This window comes from Haliotis cracherodii, unplaced genomic scaffold (genome assembly GCF_022045235.1).
Source record: "Haliotis cracherodii isolate W230 unplaced genomic scaffold, xgHalCrac1.p SCAF_4, whole genome shotgun sequence".
Lineage (NCBI taxonomy): Eukaryota > Metazoa > Mollusca > Gastropoda > Lepetellida > Haliotidae > Haliotis > Haliotis cracherodii.
The window spans coordinates 61,549,745-61,572,355 of NW_027266297.1; the positions used below are offsets into that span (position 1 = coordinate 61,549,745).

Below are 22,611 nucleotides of genomic sequence, written 5' to 3' on the forward strand. Positions count from 1 at the left end.
TTCACTAAGGACACCACAAATTCATTGTCTTTGACGTGTCGATAGACGTGCAAGGCTGCTTAAATAACAACACTGAGAATATATTTTCTCTAAAACGCCTCTGCATCGCAATCGGGAAAATGAAAATGTGTCGACATACATAAACCTTTCACTTTTAAACACAAGGACACAAGTATAAAAAGCATATAATGTATTGTGTACATGGATGATTAAACTTGATTAGCGTATATGTAGCTACTCTATAATGGTCTATCGTTACAAATTCTATGTGCATGTCTTCAGCCTGTACGAATGAAACGTACGGTCTGGGATGTAGGGAAAACTGCAGTGAAGGATGTCTGGATGGCGGATGCAGCGGGACGGACGGGACATGTCAGTGTCGTGACGGCTGGAGGGGAGACAGGTGTCATTTAGGTGGGTGGGATTGTAACATACGCGCGTATTTGTTACTGTAATTAGTTTTAAAATATGAATGTTACGTTACAACTAATAACCTTAACTGATGTTATGCCATTTATTTGGTCATTGTGGCATAGTGCTGATCTCTTGCCAGTCTCGCGTTCCCCTTGATCTGATTTGCATTAATGCACATCGTCGTTGAAGCCTCTATGACATTACACTGGAACACACAGATCGTGTCCTATAACCGGTTTTGATATAGTTTCATTAACTATTTAGAAAAATATAATGAACATTGTGTCTCATGTTCTGTGATTATTAAACTGTGTTTCTAAACATTTTTCGAAACCATCAAATTTCTATGTAAGTAAACATTTCTGGAAATCAAAGAAACTAGCACATCTCTATTTTGTCAAAAATGAAAGCAACTGTTAACTGAAGTTTACTGAGAAAAATGTGAAATGTTGGATATTCTCAGGGATACCATTTGTTGCCCTATAGATTCCATACTCCTCCTTGTTGATGTGTTTCTCTAGGCTAATGAATCACAATTTCTGCTCGTATTGGCACAATCAAAACACGTGAATTTGACCAAGAAGTTTATGTCGGAGATATCGTTGATCTGAGATATACACAAAGAAAATAAGTTAAGCATACCCCTATTTCTGAACCATAACAAATGGCAAAAATCATGGCATGGGTTGACTGACCACAGGATCTGGGCGATACGAATGTCATCGGACAGAACAAACATTTGACAACAAATAAAGAAGATATTGGTGAGATGTGATTGAAATTCACGAACAGAAACATCAGGGTAACACAGGTACTGTTTTTGATTTTAGACACTACCTAAGTAGCTGCAAAGTAAACGAGTTACGTTTGATGTTTCATGTGAAAATGTTCCTTAAAGTCTCCTCTTGACATGACATGTGAAACATATCAGTAGCGGGTATAACCGCGACGTGCCCGGATAACGCATCTCACCCTACGTCTCATACCTCCAGTCAGACGTTGGGTCTGTTGATGGATCAGCCACACCCACTCCTGAAGCAATGTTGCCTCTAATTGGCGTAAATCTTGTACAGAAGGAACTCGTGCCTGTTTGCGTCGCCCCAAAATATCCCAAACATATTCAAGGGGGTTCAAATCTGGGCTCATTGCAGGCCAGGGTAGAGTTGTTATTGGATTGGCCCTCATGTAATCCACGACTGCATGCGGACGATGAGGCCTGGCATTGTCATCCATGTTCAGAGGTCGAGTAGCAAGCCCCTGTTAAGATGCCCCCTATGGTGACCAAATCCAATCTGCAATCATGAGAGATACACCCCCAAACCATTACCGAGCCCCCGCCGTATGCAACAGTCGGTTTAATGTTCCTTGGGGTGTAGGCCGTGTCCCGGTGCCTCCAAACTCTCGTTCTTCCATCAGTGACGTGTGTAGCGACCAGAACTGGGATACGACCAGAACTGGGATAAACACCGTAGAGAATTATATCTGTGGCATGCAACTATGTGTTTAATTGACAAACATTTAAAAAGAGCAAAATCATCTGCACTTCTTGTGTTTTGTATTTTTACTCCGTTCTGCAAAGTGCGCCAATGGCAATGCTACTGACTCGATGCCCGACATTTGCAGCTAAATATAGCAGCGTATAAAAGTGGTAATGCGGAACTAAAGCGGAATACAATTTCTTCTTTTTATGCATATTGCTCATGACAAAATGCAATTCCTATAAAAATGGTCGTGTTGCTTATTATCTGTAATTACTGTCCATTGCCATGTTTAATTTCTAACCATGATATCAGTCCCAAATGTATTATTTAATTGTCTATCATATCATAACCTTTGTGAGGTGGTGACATGTTTAATAACAGAGTAAATTTTCTGTTAAATAGATATCTTGGCCACTTCTGAACACAGTGTTTCCTACAAAATAGCAAAAGCCAAATGAAAATAAAATTATTCTCTAATTTATGTATTTTAAAGTTGTTATGCCACTCATTGGTGGGGATATAAGCGTAATAATTCAAGTTCCTAGGATGTTTGTGTTATGCAATTTTGCAAGAGTTATGAGAGTTGGACATATTTCTTCTCATACACAGTAAAACAGCAGGTAAATGTCTAGGAATAAATACTCATGACATTGTACAATAGGCCATGATGTTCACAAAATATATGTGGGAGGGTATGTACATCAATATAATAATATTAATTATTTTGAATATAACTAAGTGTGTCATTAAACATCAAACAATGAATACTCAACATGTCAGAGTTGAAAGGGGTACAGTTAAATTTGTACTGTTCAAGGGATTTCTAAGCAACAACACCTCACAGCCCTCTGGCAACTGATGTTTGATTTTTGTTTGTATTCTCAAGTCCCAAAGTCATTTTTTGTAAATATTACTATCATTAGCATGTTAGATTTTAGTGGTAACAATTATTAAAAATCACTCCATTTGATTATTGTGTACATGATGATAAAAGCAACTATTTTCTTATATTAATGGTGGAGGTACATGTAACTGCTTCCAGGCATAGCAGATGCATGATGTGAGAAAGTTTGTGCTTCATCTTAGAAGTCTAACTTAAAAAATAAAAGAAACTAATTACATATAGAAATATTAGAGTAGAAATTGTTGAAAAAGATTTCTCTTGTTAAAAAAAGGTTTCTTTAATGTTCCTTTGATTCACCCATCACCCTATTCTTTTTCTCATTGATTTAAAGGAAAAAATACATATGTAATACCCGGTATGACAAAATCTCCTTCCTGGTCAGTATTAAAATAACTGGGAAACTCATTGAACCATTCCTGGTAGGTTATTGACATAAAAACGTTGAAGCTTTCATAACCGTTTTGCCAGCAAAATGTCCTCATATTTCTGGGGAGACGATATGGAATCTAAATGATAATATTTAATATGATTGAAATATTTAGAAAGGTTTCAAAATTACCAACTTAAGACAGATAACATATATTTAATAAATCCATTACTAATAGAGAACTGAACTTGTTATCTCATGCTCTGTAACCATTGACATTAAAATTTGCATGTAAGAGTTATCCTCCCTTTACAACTTGATCAAAATGGTCGTCTGGTCCTTGCTGTTGAAGGCCAAGTGGCTGAAGTTTCTAAGATAATATTTCTTTGAAAGACAAGAATGTGTAGGTAAGTCATTATACCTTTACTTTTTACCTTTTTTCTGTGGTTTCTATCAAGGCAGGTACAGACCTAGCACAATGTCATGCATTGTGCAGTCAGTCCCTCCATGATGATCAGTTAGCCTATTACAGGTGTGAAGGGGACGAAGCTTTTTTTTAAACTATGTAGTTTCATATGCACAGCTTATTGTCAAAGTACATGTTTCTCAAAGGTTGTAAATGTGAATGACAATGTTCAGAAAACAAAACTCTCAAGATTCCTTTCATTCTTGAAAGCATAACATTTATGCCACTTCTGGTTGAGGGGATGTGAGTAATAATATAGTCAACAATCTCTTAACATTAGCAATATTGACCCATAGCATTCAGATTCTCCTCACAGGTTTGAAATGTTATTTACTATCATCAGCCAAGAAGAAATCTTAAGATTTCATTAATAGTAGATTTTAAAGGTGTTATCCCATTTCTGGTCAAGGTTATATGAATAATAATATAGTAAAAAAAATCTTTTAAAATTAGAAATCTTGACTCAAAGTGTTGAGGCTTTGTCCACAGGTTTGAAATGTTATTTACTGTCATCAGCCAAGAAGAAATCTTAAGATTTCATTAAATGTAGATTTTAAAGGTGTTATCCCATTTCTGGTCAAGGTTATATGAATAATAATAATATAGTAAAAAAAATTCTTAAAATTAGAAATCTTGACTCAAAGTGTTGAGGCTTTACTCACAGGTTTGAAATGTTATTTACTATCATCAGCCAAGAAGAAATCTTAAGATTTCCTTAATTGTAGATTTTAAAGGTGTTATCCCATTTCTGGTCAAGGGCAGATGAGTGATGATATAGTAAAAAATCTCTTAAAATTAGAGGGGGCACAGGTGGCCGTGTCGTCTAAGGCGCCGCGATTCACTGTGCAGAGTTGCGTCCCTTTGATCCGCCAGCAACCTATGATGGTTGGTTCAAATCCCGGTTCACCCCAATAATGCTTCTAGGTTTGTCAGCACCATCACTTCGTTCGGGCTTTCCTCGCACATTAAGCTGACACACCGTGATATAACTGGAATAATGTTAAAAGCGGTGTTAAACCCAACTCACTTAAAAATAGAAATATTGACCCATTGCATTCAGATTCTGCTCACAAGCTAGAAATGTGCTTTGCTATCAGCAGCCAAGAGAAAATCTTAAGATTTCATTAATTGTAGATTTTAAAGGCGTTATCCCATTTCTGGTCAAGGTTATATGAATAATAATATGGTAGAAAATCTCTTAGAATTAGAAATATTGACCCATTGCATTCAGATTCTGCTCACAAGTTTCAAATGTTATTTACTATCAGTAGTCATGAAAAAATCCTCAGATTCCGTTAACTGAAGATTTTATAGGTGTTATCTCATTTCTGGTCTAGGGGATATGAGTAATAAAATAGCAAAAAATCTTTTAAAATTAAAAATATTGGTCAATAGCATTCAGATTCTGCTCACAAGTTAGAAATGTGATTTACCATCAGTAGCCAAAAGAAAATCTTAAGATTACCGTAATTGTAGAGTTTAAAGGTGTTATCCCATTTTTGGTCAAGGCAAGATAAGTTAGGATATAGTCAAAAATCTCTTAAAATAAGAAATATTGACCCAAAGCACTCAAATTCTGCTCACATGTTTGAAATATGATTTACTATCATCAGCCAAAAGAAAATCTTAAGATTCTATTATTTGTCGAGTTTGTAGGTTTTATCCCATTTCCGGTCAAGGTGATATGAGTATTAATATAGTAGAAAATCTCTTAAAATTAGAAATATTGTCCTATTACATTAAGATTCAGTCCACAAGTGTGAAATATTATTTACTATCATCAACCGAGAAGAAATCTTTAGATTCCATTAATTGTAGATTTTAAAGGCATTATCCCACTTCTGGTCAAGGTGATATGAGTCATAAAATAGTCAAAAATCTCTTAAAATTACAAATACTGACCCATTACATTTAGACCTTTGTTCATAGGTTTGAAATGTTATTTACTATCATCAACCGACAAGAAATCTTAAGATTCCATTAATTGTAGATTTTAAAGGCATTATCCCACTTCTGGTCAAAGTGATATGAGTCATAATATAGTCAAAAATCTCTTAAAATTAGTATTATTGACCCATTACATTAAGATTCTGTTCACAAGTGTGAAATATTATTTACTATCATCAACCAACAAGAAATCTTAAGATTCCATTAATTGTAGATTTTAAAGGCATTATCCCATTTCTGGTCAAGGTGATATGAGTCATAAAATAGTCAAAAATCTCTTAAAATTAGAAATATTGTCCTATTACATTAAGATTCAGTCCACAAGTGTGAAATATTATTTACTATCATCAACCGAGAAGAAAGCTTTAGATTCTATTAATTGTAGATTTTAAAGGCATTATCCCACTTCTGGTCAAGGTGATATGAGTCATAATATAGTCAAAAATCTCTTAAAATTAGAAATACGACCCATTACATTTAGACCTTTGTTCATAGGTTTGAAATGTTATTTACTATCATCAACCGACAAGAAATTAGAAATCTTGACTCAAAGTATTCAGGCTTTGCTCACGGGCTAGAAATGTTATGTACTATCATCGGCCAAGAAGAAATCTTAAGATTCCATTATTTGTCGAGTTTATAGACTTTATCGCATTTCTGGCTGAGGGGAGATGAGTAATGATATTGTAAAAAATCTCTTAAACTTAGAAATATTAACCCATAGCATTCAGAATCTGCTCACAAGCTAGAAATGGGATTTACTATCCGCAGCCAAAAGAAAATCTTCAGATTCCGTTAACTGTAGATTTTATAGGTGTTATCCCATTTCTGGTCGAGGGGATATGAGTAATAAAATAGCAAAAAATCTCTTAAAATTAGACATTGACCCATAACACTCAGGTTCTGCTCACAAGTTTGAAATGTGATTTACTAGCATCAGCCAAGAAGAAATCTTAACATTCCATTTAGTGTAGATTGTATGATGATATTGTGTATAAAATGTCCTAGGTTGATTATGACCTGTGAACATCTGTATAGATTGATGTATTACCACCTTCCATGGATATGTGTATTTGTCTATTTCTAGACTTGCTAAAGCCAAACTTGGGAAAGTGGAAATTGACCTGACCTGATACACTAGCCATAAACATGTCACAAGATGATTCCCTAATTACTACTGACTAGTTGTCTGTTCAGATCTCTTACTGCTCAGGAGATTGTTGATACTTGAATTCCAAGGAGGAACTATCTCTATGAAGGGTGTGAGAACCTCAGTGTAAATTTAAGCAAGGTCATTCGCTCATATTGTTAATGTTGTAGCAGAAAAAAATAATTTTACTTTACTGGAATTATTTGAATTATACCTTGCTTCAAACCATCCATTCTGTCATTAGCCTTAAATATGTACAAACCCATGTAATCCTGTGACACATTAAAAGCTGCTTCTTCAGCTCTCATTCTGTTTGATAAGATATTGATATGTTGTCGTATTATGTTCACGTCGCTGTCAGGGCGGCACCAAATAAACTGTGTGAGAATTCACCAATAAAAGGTAGCAATGCTCTCTTGGAGCGAGTTTGAGAACCAACAATTTGACCTTGAAGAATAATGTTTCTGATCAAAGTAACCCCTCCTAACATGTCTTTGAAAGTGTCATCATGTACGCGATAAGTAAAATTCAATATAGCCCTCATATTTTCATCACAGGACATATGATTCGCCTGAAGACTAATTCTTACTAATACTTTGTGAACTCCTGAAGCAAAGACTAAAAGAAACTATTCTGCCTGACATAGATTATCAATATGTACATTTTACCTCAACATTCAAGTAGATCTCTACATTAACTATGGTAATAAGCAGTACTTCTTTGTTCTCATTTCATTTGCCAGGTACTATACTCAACAACAAAAGTTCCTGTGACACCAATATTTTAGTGTATTTTTCAAACAAGTGAAGTTTGGTTTTCAATATTGTAGTACATGTATGGAATCTAGTCACAAAAACGCAACTGCTACAGAAAAGCATGCATTCGATGCAAAAGTTGACTTTTATGCAAGCCCCATGCATTTCACTACCCAAGAATGGGTATAAAAACATGTGTGTTAACTGGATTCCATGTGCATTGTTTAGCATCGTGCTGACAACAACCACTCAGAAAAACAACAAATTTACGCAATTATTCCACATTACGAAATGCCCCGCTTGTCCGAAAATGAGCGCCTGTGAGCAATTTGGTGTTTATGGCAACATTGGCAACAGACGAATGCAGTCAGAGACCATCCTCGCAGTGGCAGGCCATGCGTAACCAATAATCGACAAGACAACTGGATTTGAACAATACACCTACGAAATCGATTTCAGCCAGCAACAGTGACTGCAAGAAGCATCCCTGGCCTTTGACAAATATCTTCACAAACCGTACCTCACCACCTCAAATGTGCAGGGATTGTCGCCAGAAGACCCACCAGAAGTCCCATTTTGACAGGAAACCACCGTCAAGCATGTCTACATTGGTGTAGACAGCGTCTACACTGGTGTAGACAGCGTCTACGCTGGACGGCCATGCAGTGGGGACAAGTTCTATTCACTGACGAGTCTCGTTTTCACCTCAGCCAAAGCGATGGACGGATTCGTGTACCTACGTCAAGGTGAATGTTACTTCAATCGTTTTGTTATGGAAGAAGATTGGTTCGGGGGCGGCAGCATTATGGTATGGGGTGGGATTACAGCAAGACAGAGGACCTGTTTGATAGTGGTAAAGGGAAATCTCATTGGACAGCGCTACCGCGACAAGATCACTGGCCCTGTTGTTCTACCGTTTTGTCGTCGTCATGGCCCAGGCATTACCTTTCAACATGACAATGTCCGGTCTCATATTGTTCGACTTGTTCAGGATTCTCTTCAACAAACCAACGTAATTGTCATCCCCTGGCCGGCTCACTCCCCTGATCTCTCACCAATCGAGCACATATGGGATGAGATGGATCGGCGCCTTCGACGTCAACCACGTGTTCCAGAGACACAGCAGGAACTTCAAACATGCTCCAGCAGATATGGACAGATATCCCACATGACTTTGTGCGACGCCTGGTATATTCCATGAGACGAAGACGTGTTGCTTGCATTGCAGCCAGAGGTGGACACACACACTATTGATTTGTAAATTGACATTTTGGCATGTTCATGTTTTTTATGAAATCACGCATTTTCTGAAGTCAATCAATCAATCTTTATTGTATGAAAGGCCATTGGCCCATATACACATTCCGATAAACAATATCATTTACAGCTGTACAGCGCATAATATAATTATTGGATAACCAATATGATGCTTGACATGTAATAGAAGTATTGTAATAACAGTGGTAATAACCACAGTGACAGCAGTAGTAGTATGAAATACAAAAGGAATACAAAAGGAATGGAATGGAAATATGAAGTTTTACGTCGCAAAGGCTTTCAGCCATAGCATGACGTTCAATACAAAAGGATCTATCAGTAATATACTCATCATGTCATGACAATTTGACAATTTAAATGTATATGCATTTCTAGTAGAAACAAACCGACAAAAATTAAATGTAGATACTCCTGATCTAGATGCGAAAGTTTCAAAACAACTAATTATTTCTGGACATATCGGATTTACTAAGTAATTTACTACGCACTCGTAGACTTTGATAGATGTATTGTAATATCTTAGTTAATTTTTGACTAGGGATACCATTAAAAGATAATATTTTGTTCATGGAATAGTGGTTCTTAGTGATATCAGGCATATATTTCAATCTTAGGTTGTCGTAAATTGGACATATAAACAAAAAGTGTAATTCGTTTTCAATATGGTTTTCGAAGAATGGACAAAAACGCATATCCTTAGAAATAGAGGAGAAGTGACCCCTGTTGCACATCAAATCATTAAACCCTAGCCTGAGTTTAATAAATGTGTCTCTAATTTTTCTCTCTGTTATAGTATGCAGGTAAACCTCTTGTGTTAGACAATATTTAAAGGTTTTATAGACGTCGTAGCGTGTACTGTTATCTAGTGACGACCTCCAGTTTTGAGTAAACATATCAATTGCTACCTGCTTAAAAGAGCTAAGGAAATACATTTTGTCTCCAACGCTTTGATTTAGCCAAACATATCCAAATCCGTGAGAGAAGAGTAAATGCTTAATGTTTGATGCCCAGGTTACGTAAGCAACACTATCACGATAGACAAGCATTTCGTAGCATTTTCTTGGGATTCGTTCCCGCGACATCTCTGTTATTTTGAGCCAGTATCTGAGTAAACGTAAATATGAACAAATATATAACGGGTATCTACCACATTCGCCATAGACCATATGACTTGGAGCTGATTCAGAAACATTTAGTATGACAAATTAAACCATTTGAACATTTACAGGAGTCTTTTATCTGTTGCAAACAGCAATTGTTTCAGATTTGGTAAAAAACATAACTTTGCATTAAATCTTATTTAATGTCACAGGAACTTTTGTTGTTCAGTATATATTATTACTTATGTGGCCTCGACCAGAAAAAGGGAGAACACCTGTAAAATCTACAGTTAATGGAATCTTTAGATTTTCTTTCAGCTGATGATAGTAAATAACATTTCAAACTTGTGGACAGAATCTGAATGGAATGGGTCAATATTTCTAATTTTATGAGATTTTATACTGTATTATCATATAATGGGTAGGTTTCTCAGCAGAATAAAGCCAATGGATAAAAACGATATCCGTTGGGGTCATATGCGGATAAAGATGCAAATATCAAAGGTCAAGTTGGGACTACTTTCACTGTTTATAAACAAACATGGCATCGCCCTTGTCATTCAGCGATCAGAATCTGGAGAAATATCAATTACTATGTATTTAACAAGCCAAGGCTCGCTAAATACAATGTTTATTCCTAATACAGGATATTTACCATCCCCAAACACACTCGCGTGATAACCTCTATTTATCACTCATATCACCTCAACCATAAGTGGGGGCGGTCGGGTAGCCTAGTGGTTAAAACATTGGCTCGTGACGCCGAAGACCTGGGTTGATTCCCAATATGGGTACAATGAGTGAAGCCCATTTCTGGTGTCCCCCAGTGATATTGCTGGAATATTGGTAAGCAGCATAAAACCATAGTCACTTCCTCGCTCAACCATAAATGGAATAACACCTTTAAAATCTACAGTTAATGGAATCTTAAGATTTGTTCTCGGCTGAAGATAATAAATAACATTTCGCACTTGTGAGTAGAATGTGAATGCAATGGGTTAATACTGTTAATTTTACAAGATTTTTGACTATATTAAGACTCATATTGCCTCGACCATAAATGGAATAATGCCATTAAAATCTACAATTAATGGAATCTTAAGATTTCTGGTTGGCTGCAGAAAGTAAATAATATTTCACACTTGTGAGCAGAATGTGAATGCAATGGGTCAATATTTCTAATTTTAACAGATTTTTGACTATTTTATGACTCATATCACCTTGACCAGAAGTGGGATAATGCCTTTAAAATCTACAATTAATGGAATCTTAAGATTTCTTCTCAGTTGATGATATTAAATAATATTTCACACTTGTGGGCTGAATCTTAATGTAATAGGACAATATTCCTAATTTTAAGAGATTTTTGACTATATTATGACTCATATCACCTTGACCAGAAGTGGGATAATGCCTTTAAAATCTACAATTAATGGAATCTTAAGATTTCTTGTCGGTTGATGATAGTAAATAATATTTCACACTTGTGGACAGAATCTTAATGTAATAGGTCAATATTTCTAATTTTAAGAGATTTTTGACTATTTTATGACTCATATCACCTTGACCAGAAGTGGGATAATGCCTTTAAAATCTACAATTAATGGAATCTTAAGATTTCTTGTCGGTTGATGATAGTAAATAACATTTCAAACCTATGAACAAAGGTCTTAATGTAATGGGTCAATATTTCTAATTTTAAGAGATTTTTGACTATTTTATGACTCATATCACCTTGACCAGAAGTGGGATAATGCCTTTAAAATCTACAATTAATGGAATCTTAAGATTTCTTGTCGGTTGATGATAGTAAATAACATTTCAAACCTATGAACAAAGGTCTTAATGTAATGGGTCAATATTTCTAATTTTAAGAGATTTTTGACTATTTTATGACTCATATCACCTTGACCAGAAGTGGGATAATGCCTTTAAAATCTACAATTAATGGAATCTTAAGATTTCTTGTTGGTTGATGATAGTAAATAATATTTCACACTTGTGGGCTGAATCTTAATGTAATGGGTCAATATTTCTAATTTTAAGAGATTTTTGACTATTTTATGACTCATATCACCTTGACCAGAAGTGGGATAATGCCTTTAAAATCTACAATTAATGGAATCTTAAGATTTCTTGTCGGTTGATGATAGTAAATAACATTTCAAACCTATGAACAAAGGTCTTAATGTAATGGGTCAATATTTCTAATTTTAAGAGATTTTTGACTATTTTATGACTCATATCACCTTGACCAGAAGTGGGATAATGCCTTTAAAATCTACAATTAATGGAATCTTAAGATTTCTTGTTGGTTGATGATAGTAAATAATATTTCACACTTGTGGGCTGAATCTTAATGTAATGGGTCAATATTTCTAATTTTAAGAGATTTTTGACTATATTATGACTCATATCACCTTGACCAGAAGTGGGATAATGCCTTTGAAATCTACATTTAATGGAATCTTAAGATTTCTTGTCGGTTGATGATAGTAAATAATATTTCGCACTTATGAGCAGAATCTTAATGTAATGGGTCAATACTGCTATTTATAAGAGACCTTTTACTATATTATCACTCATGTCCCTTTGACCAGAAATGGGATAGCCCTTTCACATGTACAAATAATGGAATACTTGTAGCTGATTTTTATTAATTATCGATTAGATATTTACCCTTGTATTACTGTAATTAAGCCGTGCAGAAGCGTCATAACACATTTAAAATTTAATAACTGTTGAATATTTATAATTATTTTTAGCTTTTGAAAGTGATTAGGACCACAAACTTAGCAAATATTGAGGGAGGTCATGATTGTTACTTTTCTAGGGAATATTATACCAGTAAGTGTGTTACACAAGGTGTGTCAGAATTCAGAAATTCTTGTATTTACCCAGTGAGGGTGAAGGTAATACATGGATTCTTACATGAGTTTTGTAAAACAGAATATGTACTGTGTTTATCCACGTTTATCCACGTAATGCCAATCGTCAAGCACGGGTACTATCTTATTCCGTGTAGTTTACCTTCCGCTGTCTGGGGTGCGATTGGTTAGCCTATTGGTCAAAGCGTTCGCTCGTCACGTCGAAGGCTCGGGTTCGATTCCCATCATGTGTTCAATGAGTAAACCCTATTTCTGGTGTCCCGTGCCATGATACTCCAGGAATGCTGCTAAAAGCAGTGTAAATACATATTCACCCACTTACTCACTCCTTCTGCAGACGTCTATCCACTAGACCACTCAGGCAGTTGATTTCGTGTAGAAGGGGTCCCCAGCAACACATGCTTAATTTTAATTGTCTTACCAGGTGACTTCATGGATCGGAGGTTCAAGGTCCTCCGACGTGCTGGATGTTTGCTTATAATATCAATCACTATTTTGCTCTCTGCCCATGTGGACCAACATTTTACTGCAAGAACCAGTAACAGCAAAGCTGACCATGCAGGTAATATTCCCATGATCGGATGGGGAGTCCGGCTTAGAATCGTATAATGAGAGGCGACTAACGAGCCTCGGGTAGTCAGGTTCCTTATTTGGTTGATTGCGAGACATCGTACATGTCGGCGTGGGACGTTGTTCATACTTAAACCAATCGTTTATTTACATGTATTTATATCGGGGTACATGACACACAATTAACGAAGTCACTATACAAGCATGCCCACCCGGTCCATCGATTGTGGTGCCCGTGAAGACCCGGGGTAGAATAGGTCTTTTCAGCAATCCATGCTTGCCCTAAAAGGCGACTATGCTTCTCGTAAATGGCAACTAACGAGATCGGGTGGTCTGGCTCACTGACTTGGTTGATGCATGTCATCGTATCCCAAATGCATGGATCGATGCTCATGATGTCTATCACTGGATTGTCCGTGTTGTCTGGTCCAGACTCGATTATTTACAGACCGCCGTCATATAGCTGGAATATTGCTCAGTGCGGCGTTAAACAACCAACCAACCAACCAGCGATTGTCGCCTAACATGACAAGCGAAGCGATGGGTATATTTTAAGCAATGCCCAACATAGACATACACAATGCACTGTCCATGGATCATCATGATTTTAGGATAGATATATAAATATATTATTTCGACTTGCTTCAATATATCTTTCCTTTATTTCAAATTGAAGCTGCCTGGTTCCTAAAACACTATGGAGTAACTCTATACTCCTTTCTGTTAGGTCTGGTTTACCGGTGCATGCATGCGTGCATGAGGAGTCATATCCGTCTTACCGCTTATATCTGTTAGTTCTACATTTATACTTATACATTTATTATAAATTTGCACACCAAACTTCTGAACTTGCATTACCTGCATCATGTATATGTGATAGGGTTAAGTTAAGGAGGTATTTGAGGTTACCACTAACTTGTATATGTGGGTAGAATGCCATTCTGAAACAATCGTCAATATCAAGCTTGGATACTTCTTAGCATGTTTCAAAGCTTACATTGGTCTGCATCTAAAGCATTCTGAAGTATGTAAAATATAATACATCCGATACAAACCCTCTATCGTTATCTATCGTTCTGAGTGATGTATAGTTTATATCCGATATACATACTCCCCCGCGTCTTTCATTTATAATGATGTATATAACATGTTTCGCGTTTCATTCTGAGTAATGTATATTTTATGTCCGATGTACCTGTGTACTTCCCCGTAACTTTGTAAAGAAGAATTATAAAACACTTTCATCTTGTGTAATTTTCGCCTCAATCTTCTGGCAAACCATATACAATTAACCCATCGAACTAATTAAAAGAAGTGGAAAGAGCTTGTCTAAATACAGAGGCAAATGAAATAATTGTTTTGAAATTATATAAATATGATTTCTCACATCTACTCATGTGTGAATTACAAGGATTCCATTCAGCACAGTTACATTAAATAAATTAATGAGGATACATGTTTTGCATTTCTATTCAGATCGTGGGATTGGAGGAGACCGCACGTTAAATTGGCCCACAAACAACAGAATACGGAAAAATGTTTACAGTTACAAACAAAACAAAATCTAAATGGAATGCATAATGTGTCGGGGCTCTTTTATTTAACGGCCACAATCCGAAATATTTCATAAACCCCTCGAGTTACCGCTTTTACTTGTAATATAGCCGATTCCATTACATTCTATACACTATTGTGACCACAATGTGATGTAGAAACACATCCTTGATTTCAATTATTGATCTAATTATAACATAATTTGTTAAAAGAAATATCGCACAGACACTGTGACATTTGTGCATAAATGTGAATTGCCGCACAGAAAGGCGTGTGAATATTTGTCAAGTACAAAATAACAAAATAATAATAATAATAACTAAAGATGTTTCCAATTTATAGTGAAGAATTTAATGTGCGTTATTTATTTGGAATGGGACATGGAAATATACAAAAGATCATATTCAGTACGGCCCCCCCCAAAATATAAACTAAATCATACTCCGCATATATATCGCCATGTGTTTTAGAGCTAACCGAAAGCATTACCGCAGTAAATGGGGTTTTGCGAAATTGTGGACTGTTTATCCCAGTTCAGGTCGTATCCCAGTTCTGGTCGCTACAGACGTGGACCAAAGCGACTTTCGTCTGACCAATGGATCCGTCTTCAAGTTCTCAGATTCCAGTTTCAACAATACACCATGCTAAACGAGCACTTTGTGGTGATCTCTCAACAAGGGACGCTTTATGACTCGTCTAGCCCACAGTTCTGCTGCTTTCAGCCGGTTCCAGACGGTTCTGGTGCTGAAACGACGATTGGGCAACCATAGCTGTTGTACTTGTTAAAAAGGGTTCTCGGCGTATGAGATGAAGAAGGTCCCTGTTCTTCGCGATGTATCATCACAGGAGGTCTTCCGGATCTGGGACGGTCTTGTACATCACCGATCTGAGCAGGTTTCTCGACAAAACGACAGTGTGATGATACCCAAAATTCCGACCAATGGCATTACAAGACATTCCTTCGTTATGCATGCCATGGTCACACAATGCCATGGAATAACTGTTTAAAACCGAGCTTAAGGAAGCAATTTTAACGTTTGGCTATACTGCTTTTAGAGGTACTCGAGGGTAGCATGCTGCACGGGCATACCATGCATGGCTTGTGAGCTTTCGTCACGCAAGACTGATTACATCATCTCAAGAAAACATAATTCTTCCCATAATTATATCTTTCATGACTGTTACAAATATTAGGGTGTGTTAATTTTTGTCTTTGTGTACAATTCAATTCTGACCAAATAGCCAGTTCTTTACCATTGATTTGCCCACCTGAACTAGAAATAGAAGACACCAGTGACACCGCCTCATCTGATCTATGCGTAAACATTCAGAGTGACAAAGAAACTATCCACAAGACTGTATGATAAGAGGGATAGAAAACAATATTCCAGCAGCTGCAGTCTTAATTTGTGCTGTGTAAATGTCACAACTTTTGACGTACCATTGAGCATGAGCTCTCTATGAAGATTTCAAAGAGCTCATACGCCCCTTGTTTAAAGGTTATTCAATTTTAGAGTTAAAGCATCCAGGGCCTTATGAAACTTTAAAAAGCATTATGATGAACATGACAGTATGTGTAGCTCGCATATCGTTGTATTTATATCTGATTAATAATAGTCTATCATAATTCCATAAGGAATTGCTTAAGTATCACAACATTGTATGTTATATGTTTTGTTAAATCAAATGTATGCAAAGGTGAGACTAAAAAAGGATATCTGTCTGTTTGTCTGTAATTATATCAGTGTCTGATACACTTAGCCTAAATACAATGTACCTCAATGTCTCCAGACTGTGAGCCAGGATTCTATGGCCCCGGCTGTGCAGTGTCTTGCAGTCCGAACTGTGCAGGTACCAGGTGCGGAAGGTCGACCGGGTTGTGCTCCAGCTGCCAGTCTGGGTGGGCTGGAGAAACATGTCAGCAAGGTAATCAATACCGCAGATAGCTGTGGTCACCCTTTCAATGTTTATTATCAGATTTACAGGGCATTTGTACATTTTGGATTCAATAAATTTTGATCATTTTTTAAAAATATATATGATATGGACTCTTCCCTTTCTCAACAATAAACATCTAAATTTGTATATTTTATTTGAAGAAAAAGGAATCACTGAATAAGGAATCCAGATCACAAACGAAATCCGGCAGCGGTTTCACTGTAGTCCTTTATCTCGGCTTCTTTCTCAATTCAGTTTACGTATACGTATATAGAATTAGAACTATGCGGTGAAGATGGATAGAATGTGTTGGAACATATTTAATGATGTTTTATATGCAAGTGATGGTATGGAGATGTAAAGATGAATGCTATGTGGAAAGTGGGGTGCTCGGCATTGTGTTGTTCAGTTGAATATCGAAAACGAAACACGGTAGCGCTTCTTGTCATTTTCTAGCTCGACTTCTTATTCAATAACAATTTTCGATTACATTTGAATGTAAGCTATTTGGCTGAGGATTGGTTAATAGCATTTGAACACATTTTGTGAAATGTAATATGAGTGTTGCGGCTTGACGTTACAGCTTCTACAACAGGAGTATTGATAGACAATGTTATATATGCCGTTAACCTGCCATAATGTTACAGCTTCTACAACAGCAGTATGTATAGACAGTGTAATGTGTTTGCCGTTAACCCGCCATAACGTTACAGCTTCCACAACAGCAGTATGTAGAGACAGTGTAATGTGTTTGCCGTTAACCCGCCATAACGTTACAGCTTCTACAATAGCAGTATGTATACACAGTGTTATGTTGTTACCGTTCACCGTTAGAATTACCTTTATTAGATCCACATAACATTTTCTGTGACAAAAATTAAGAAAAATGTGTAGCTGACAAATTAAATCGTACTTTAACTATACCTTGGAGCCAACTTTGAAGTTCTTGCCAGATAGGTGTGTAGTCTTTTCTTTAGCATCAATATAATTACCAGTGTATCCCATGTTCACAAATTTACCGTTGGTTGGTAGAATAAGGTATAGGATATTTTTGTATTGAAACCATTGAAGATTAGCTTCTCTTGATTATGAAAATGGAACATGGTTATGTAGTTGCCATGTTTGTATTCGCATATCATTTTCTGGCATAATTATGTTGCCATTTGCTGCAGTACTGATTAGAACAAGTATATTTAATAATTAATCTATAGTGGCTATCCTTTGATTGTTAAAGAAGTTATGTCAAACTGTAAGGTTGTACAGGATTTTCTTGTCTGTTTAGGTTATTTAGTATTAGTTGCGGAACACAATGTTTTGATGGAGCTTGATTGATTCTCCCTCTGTGTTCTAAATAGTTTGCTTTTTCATTCCACCTACTACTCTTATATGATAATAACTGTCCTCATGCCTGGAGCAGGTCATTCACATGACGTGCCCCTTTTCCTTTTTATGATGGGTAGTAGCCCAGTTTTGATAGATTGTCCTTGCGTTGTGTGAGTGAGTGAATTTGGTTTAACGCCGTTTTTAACAGTATTCCAGTTATATCGCGGCATGGCGGCTTAATGTGGGAGGAAAGCCCGAAGTGATGCAGGGCTCAGACGTCTACCACTTCGGTGAAACCCACGAGCACGGGGTCCATGCACATGTGGCATTATCACTATTTGAAAGTGATTCATGAACACATACTCATGATATAGTCAAAATCGTACAATCGACTCTGCTTCAAGTTCGGCATATTTAAACCAGGTCCTTCATCTTTGTTTTGAAATTCTTCTATACGTGTATCTGCTGTGTTTGGGATAGATGAAAACAAGATGTTTTAGTTTTGGAATAATATATGATTTTAATGTACAGTTTCTGTCTAAAAGCATGAGGTTGCGTGCTAACCAGAAGGAGTCTCACATTTTCTGAGAGTATCATTATTTTTTGGTTCAATTATGTCAAGATCTAGGTTAAATATTATCCCAAGTAATTCAAATATTTTCTGATCCAAGTTAGGTCTCCATTTCTGACCCAGGTTCGTTCTTGAATATGTTATCGAGCCTATCCAAATAATTATAGCTTTATCAATATTTTCTTTCGATCTCGAGAAACGGGCAAAAAGATGTTGCAGCGCTGTTTGTGGGCAGCGTTCCTGACCATCTAGTGTATAAATAGTATCAGTAGCAAATTGACTCAAGAGGTAATCAATATTACCAACAGTAATTCCCTTTATTTCGGCATCATTATGATCATTATTACTCGAATTTCCGGCGTGTGGGTCCCTTTGACGACAACCCCTGAAAATTTCACAAGCCTGAGATTTGTCATTTGCAAGGACACCGCCACTGTGTTCCAGTGGTATATCTCTAGCGTCAACCCGGAGATAGAGAGGTCGGGAGTTTTATCCCGGCCGCGTCACACCAAAATACGTTTAAAGATGGTGCTTGTTAACTCTGGGCATTAAGTGGCTGAAAGAAGGACTGGTCGGCTCGAAATCAGTTTACTGTGTCACCCCTTTGTTTTTAACCACGCGATGACACACGGAAGCTTCAGCATCAAACTAATAACAAGCCAATGTCATGTGTGTAGGCATTCAAATCTCATAAATTTATCAAGAATAGAAACCAAGCATATTATCCATGGTAAGGAATGCCACAATTGTGTTTTACTTTCAGAGTGTACACAGGGATTTTATGGTGAATCCTGCAAGTACATATGCAGTGTTGGCTGCAAAGACCAGAAGAGATGTTCTCCTGTAACAGGGTTCTGTGAAGGTGGCTGTGAGCACGGATGGCTCGGTGACAAATGTACAGAAAGTAAGTCCTTAAGTAATCGTTGAGAGTACTGTAGTGACACAACTTATACTGCATTCATATTCCATGCATTATGCAGCTCATGGTGCACGCTCTGCACGCGGAATGTACTGTACAATGTGTCATCCAGATTTGATTAACATGCATTTGCAATACATATTGAGACATTTCGATCAAATAACACAAATGTAAGAAATACCTGTAGGTTGGAATGATTGGATACATGTTTATGCATTGAATGGAGAAGTTCATGCTGGAAATTGATTTTTTTCTCAAGTATTTCCCCGGAAAGTTTGATGTTTACAGATGAATCTCCGTATACTTTATTGTTTCAGAGTGCCCTAACGGTACTTTTGGCGATCGCTGCAGCTCTCAGTGCAACAGCAACTGCGACAGCGGTGTATGCAACAATGTAAACGGCGAGTGTTCTCAAGGCTGTGTTCCAGGATTCCAAGGATCACAATGCGATCAAGGTCAGATACTGATGTTGATGCATTGCATCATATAAAGTGATACTTGACTTAATTGTGTGTATGAATGTATTATATTCTATAGGGAAGAGAGGAGTGATGGCAATACAAAAGCGTTGACAATAAAACAATGTGTACCAGTATTTTGTCATAAATTATATGTGATCTAGATGAAATTGTTTTTCCGAAAGATTAAAGTTTTAAACTTAATAACAGTTAATATACAGTTTTTCAGTGTCTTTTCACTTTTGTCTTTGACGTGTCGATAGACGTGCAAGGCCTCTAAGATATCAACATTGAGAATATATTTTCTCTGGAACACCACTGCATCGCAATCGGGAAAATGAAAATGTGTCGAAATACATAAACCTTTCCTCTCTAAACACATGGGCACGAATATAAATACGCATTATATTGTGTACAGGCATTATTAAACTTGATTATCGTACATGTGGTTAATCAGTACAACGCTATAATGGTCTATCATTACAAATTCTATGTGCATGTCTTCAGCCTGCACGAATGAAACGTACGGCCTGGTATGTAGTGAAAACTGCAGTGAAGGATGTCTGGATGGCGAATGCAACGGGACGGACGGCACGTGTCAGTGTCGTGACGGCTGGAGGGGAGACAGGTGTCATATAGGTGGGTGGGATTGTAAAATACGCGTGTTTGTTATTGGTTCTAAAATATGAATGTTACGTTACAACCAATAGCCTAAACTCATGCCATGTCAGCGTTTTGGTCATTGTAGCATAGTGCTCATTATTTGTCAGTCTCTCGTTTCCTTGACCTGCTTTGGAGTATTGCACATTATCGCTGAAGTCCCCATGCCCCTACACCGAAACACAAATTTCGATTCCTATAACGGGTTTTGAGTTTTATTTACTATATACCCGTGAAGATTCGGGTTAAAATAGGTCTTCAGTAATCCATGCTTGTCGTAGGAGGCGACTAACGGGATCGGATGGTCTTGGTTGATGCACGACATCGATCCCTACTTTGTGGATGTTCATGATGTCAATCACTGGGTTGTCTGGTCCAGACTCGATTATTGACAGTCTGCCGCCATATAGCAGGCATATTGCTGAGTGCAACAAACAAACATTAACTATATAGAGAAATATAATGAAATTTTTGTCTCATGTTCTGTCATTATCAAAATATGTTTCTAAACATTTTTCTAAACCATCACATGCAACAATTGTGGAATTTAGAGAAACGGGTACATCCTTGTTTCTAAAAATTCGGTGCAATTTGTCAAAAAGTGAAAGCAACTGTTAACTGAAGTCAACTGAGAATATGATAAATGTTGAATATTCTCAGGGATACCATTTGGTGCCCTATAGATTCCATACTCCTCCTTTTTGATGTGTTTTCTTTTGGCTTATGAATCAAAATTTCTGCTCGTATTGGCACAATGAAAACACGTGAATTTGATCAAGAAGTTTATGTCGTGGATATCGTTGATCTGATATAATTCCGTTCTGCCCAAATAGCCAATTCCCTACCATTAATTTACCCACCTGAACTAGAAATAGAAGACACCAGTGACACTGCTTCATCTGATCTATGCATAAATATTCCGAGTGACAAGGAAACTATCCACAAGACTGAATGACAAGAGGGATAGAAAACAATATTCCAGCAGCTGCAGTCTTAACGTTTGCTGTGTAAATGTCACAACTTTTGACGTACCATTGAGCATGAAGATTCATCGAAGATATTAAAGACTTCATACGCCCCTTGCTTAGAGGTTATTTAATTTTAGAGTTAAAGCATCCAGTGCCTTATGAAGCTTAAAAAAGTATTATGATGGACATGACAGTATGTGCAGCTCGCTTATCGTTGTATTTATATCTGATTAATAATAGTCTATCATAATTCCATCAGGAATTGCTTGTGTACAATAGTATATGTTCTATGTCCTGTTAATTCAAATGTATGCAAAAGGTGAGACTCAAAAAGAATATCTGTCTCTCGTCTGTAATTATATCAGTGTCTGATGCACTTAGCCTAATACAATGTACCTCAATGTCTCCAGACTGTGAGCCAGGATTCTATGGCCCCGGCTGTGCAGTGTCTTGCAGTCCGAACTGTGCAGGTACCAGGTGCGGAAGGTCGACCGGGTTGTGCTTCAGCTGCCAGTCAGGGTGGACGGGAGAAACATGTCAGCAAGGTAATCAATACCGCGATTAGCTGTGGTCACCCTTTCAATGTTTATTATCAGATTTACAGGGCATTTTTACATTAAGGATTCAATAAACTTTGATCCTTTTTTTTTTCATGTATATACATATGATATGGACTCTTCTCCAATTTTGTATATTTTATCGAAGAAAAAGGAAACACTGAATAAGGAATCCAGATTACTTTCAATCCCGCGAGACGGCCAAATGTTTGTGGGCAGCGTTCCTGACCATCTAGTGTATAAGTAGAATCGCTAACAAACTGATTTACGAGGTATTCCATATTACCAACAGTGATTCCCCTTTATTTCAGCATCATTACGTATTATCATAACGAGAATTGCC

At 36.9% G+C, this 22,611-nt stretch overlaps 2 protein-coding genes across 2 annotated transcripts in view; both read left to right on the top strand.

Annotated features, from left to right (window-relative positions):
* LOC139479737 (uncharacterized) overlaps positions 1–22,611 on the top strand; it is a 132,948-nt gene that overhangs the window by 21,488 nt on the left and 88,849 nt on the right. The gene's annotated exons all lie outside the window — the stretch shown is intronic.
* Positions 1–22,611, top strand: part of LOC139478318 (multiple epidermal growth factor-like domains protein 11) — a 34,377-nt gene that overhangs the window by 8,623 nt on the left and 3,143 nt on the right. Inside the window, exons 7-12 of the mRNA XM_071260743.1 lie at positions 283–414; positions 16,666–16,800; positions 19,470–19,610; positions 19,943–20,080; positions 20,591–20,722; positions 22,122–22,256. Of these exons, the coding sequence (XP_071116844.1) occupies positions 283–414; positions 16,666–16,800; positions 19,470–19,610; positions 19,943–20,080; positions 20,591–20,722; positions 22,122–22,256 (813 nt within the window). The remainder of the gene's footprint in view (positions 1–282; positions 415–16,665; positions 16,801–19,469; positions 19,611–19,942; positions 20,081–20,590; positions 20,723–22,121; positions 22,257–22,611) is intronic.